Source organism: Odontomachus brunneus, unplaced genomic scaffold (assembly GCF_010583005.1).
Source record: "Odontomachus brunneus isolate Ranch 3 - 2012 unplaced genomic scaffold, Obru_v1 Obru_scaffold_049, whole genome shotgun sequence".
Lineage (NCBI taxonomy): Eukaryota > Metazoa > Arthropoda > Insecta > Hymenoptera > Formicidae > Odontomachus > Odontomachus brunneus.
Window position 1 is genome coordinate 2,074,561 of NW_022639499.1, and position 2,220 is coordinate 2,076,780.

Sequence of the window (2,220 nt, forward strand, 5' to 3'; positions counted from 1 at the left end):
TATATATATATATATATATATATATATATATATATATATATATATATATATAATTATAAATCTCTGTTATATTCAGATATTGAAATTTTAAAATAAATTTATGCACGATATCGTTAATTGAACTGATTGTTACGCGGGTCGGTTAGAAAGAAAAATTTGAAAGCAATTTGAAATGCAAAGGGTTAATCTTAGAATTCTAAATGGGTAAAATTTACTTAGACCAACTTTTCGAGCCATTCTTAGAAACATGTGCTTCGTTTTTTCATTATAACTTTTTCCAACTTCATTGAATCGCAAAAACCATCAATAGATTTACATTGTTCGATATTTCCTATACCGATTAAAAAAAAAAAAAAGATTAAATTTGCAGAATTATTTTTCCAGAAGTTGTGAGCAAATGAGAACGCGCTAGGTAAAATTTATCTAGCTAGTAAAAAGTTTATTGGTACATATATTATGAGTACAATCTAGAATTTGCGTAACTTTTTGATGTTTAGAGTTCTAGGGTGTAATATTTTTAAACTTTTCCTATTCTGAGTTTCGTTGCTTTGCTTGGAAAATAGCGATGGGTGGTAATATAGAATAAGAGAGAAATAATATTCCATATTACCACGTTTTATGTTGTGGATGTGAAATTGATATTTTTATTTGTGACTTTTGTTTGTAGATTTAAACAGAATTAATATACTTAGACAAAATTAATATTATGAAGCTTAATTTTCTTAATTTTGATAAGAAATTTTCTAGAAAATTACTTGCGTAACTTTTTGATCTTTAGAGTTCTAGGATGTTAATATCTTCGATCATCTATCAGACGCACAGTTCTATCAAACTTCATTCGCCGACGACAATGCCGCAGTAATGTCGATTTTTATTCGTTATTCGAGCAGATACCGAAATATCAGAATACCTTCCGCCTGCTGCCGTTTAAAGCCTTTCACGCGCTCGCGGTCGACAAGATCGTTCGTGATGTGATGGAGACCAAATTATTGGCGATTAGATCGTACGAGCCGGATCAGGCGTCAAAATTGTGTTTGGAAATTGCCGCCGATGTGCTGAAGGCCGTCGGCAAGAAGGATTACGACAGGTACTGAAAAATCAAGGGAATATATTTCGGATCGAGTTCCGCGTCCCAACATGCTGTTATCGCGCCTGCCACGGTAATCCCACGGGTGGAGTAAAAAATATCGCGTCTCGCGGGTATTCTCCACGTCCTCGAGGAACGACACCCAAAGCGATGACTATCGCTTCCTCGTCGAAAGACGAGGTGTCATTTTCACCCTGTTTGTACGCTTTGCATTTTCTCTCTTGAAGTGAATCGGTAAAAATGTTTCGACTGAATCAACGAGAAGAGTATTTCACCGATAATCCATGAGTATTCATTGATTTTCGCGATGGCAAATAAAACCTAGATAAAATAAATTCAGTTTACAGAATGAAATTAAATGGAAATAAAATTTCAATATATACGGAAGAATATCATTGTACTGTTAAAAAATGCGATTATTCAGTTTACCTTTTTTTTTAATGGTTATTGTTAAAAGAATAGTTGTCTAAATATATAGATAGTCTTAAAATATATATTGAGGAGTAAATATTTGAAAATGTATTTGTAGGATATAAATTTCCGTGAAACTTTACATTTCACGAATAAATTTTCAAACACTTTTTTCTCGGTGCATTCATCACAAATTTGACAAAAGCTCATTATCGTGTTCTCAAGATTCAGCACTAATCCAATTATTCAGTTTACTTTCTTTTTCTAATGATTATCGTCAATAAAAGAATAGTTGCTTGACGATGATTTTAAAATACCAGGTCTGTAAATATGAAACCGGAATTTGTCCATAGATGGCCCTAGCTGTCAAACCGCGTCATTGGCGCCATTTTCTTGTTGACATCTCTGACAAAGATTTTCAACTCACAACAATACAAGTTTCATACAACAGCATAGTTTGTAATAGCGTTGAACATGTCGAATTTTGTGCCTGGAAACTACGATTTGCGGATAGCATTGATTTTCTGTTACCATTTGAAGAAAACTGCTGCAGAATCGCATCGAATGCTTGTCGAAGTTTACGTCGAAGTTTAGTTAAGAGCATGCTCTTGGTAAATCACAGTGCTTTGAGTGGTTTAAAAAATTCAAAAGGGGCGATTTTGACGTGAGAAACGAAGAACGTGGAAGACCACCGAAAAAGTTTGAAGACAGCGAATTGCAAG

General features: G+C 33.7%; 1 protein-coding gene and 1 long non-coding RNA gene across 2 annotated transcripts in view; one reads left to right on the forward strand and one right to left on the reverse strand.

Annotated features, from left to right (window-relative positions):
• LOC116845126 (tctex1 domain-containing protein 2-like) overlaps window positions 1–2,220 on the forward strand; it is a 7,686-nt gene that overhangs the window by 3,303 nt on the left and 2,163 nt on the right. Inside the window, exon 3 of the mRNA XM_032817481.1 lies at window positions 891–1,087. Within this exon, the coding sequence (XP_032673372.1) occupies window positions 891–1,087 (197 nt within the window). The remainder of the gene's footprint in view (window positions 1–890; window positions 1,088–2,220) is intronic.
• The window catches only part of LOC116845128, a 17,382-nt gene that overhangs the window by 3,117 nt on the left and 12,045 nt on the right, over window positions 1–2,220 (reverse strand). The gene's annotated exons all lie outside the window — the stretch shown is intronic.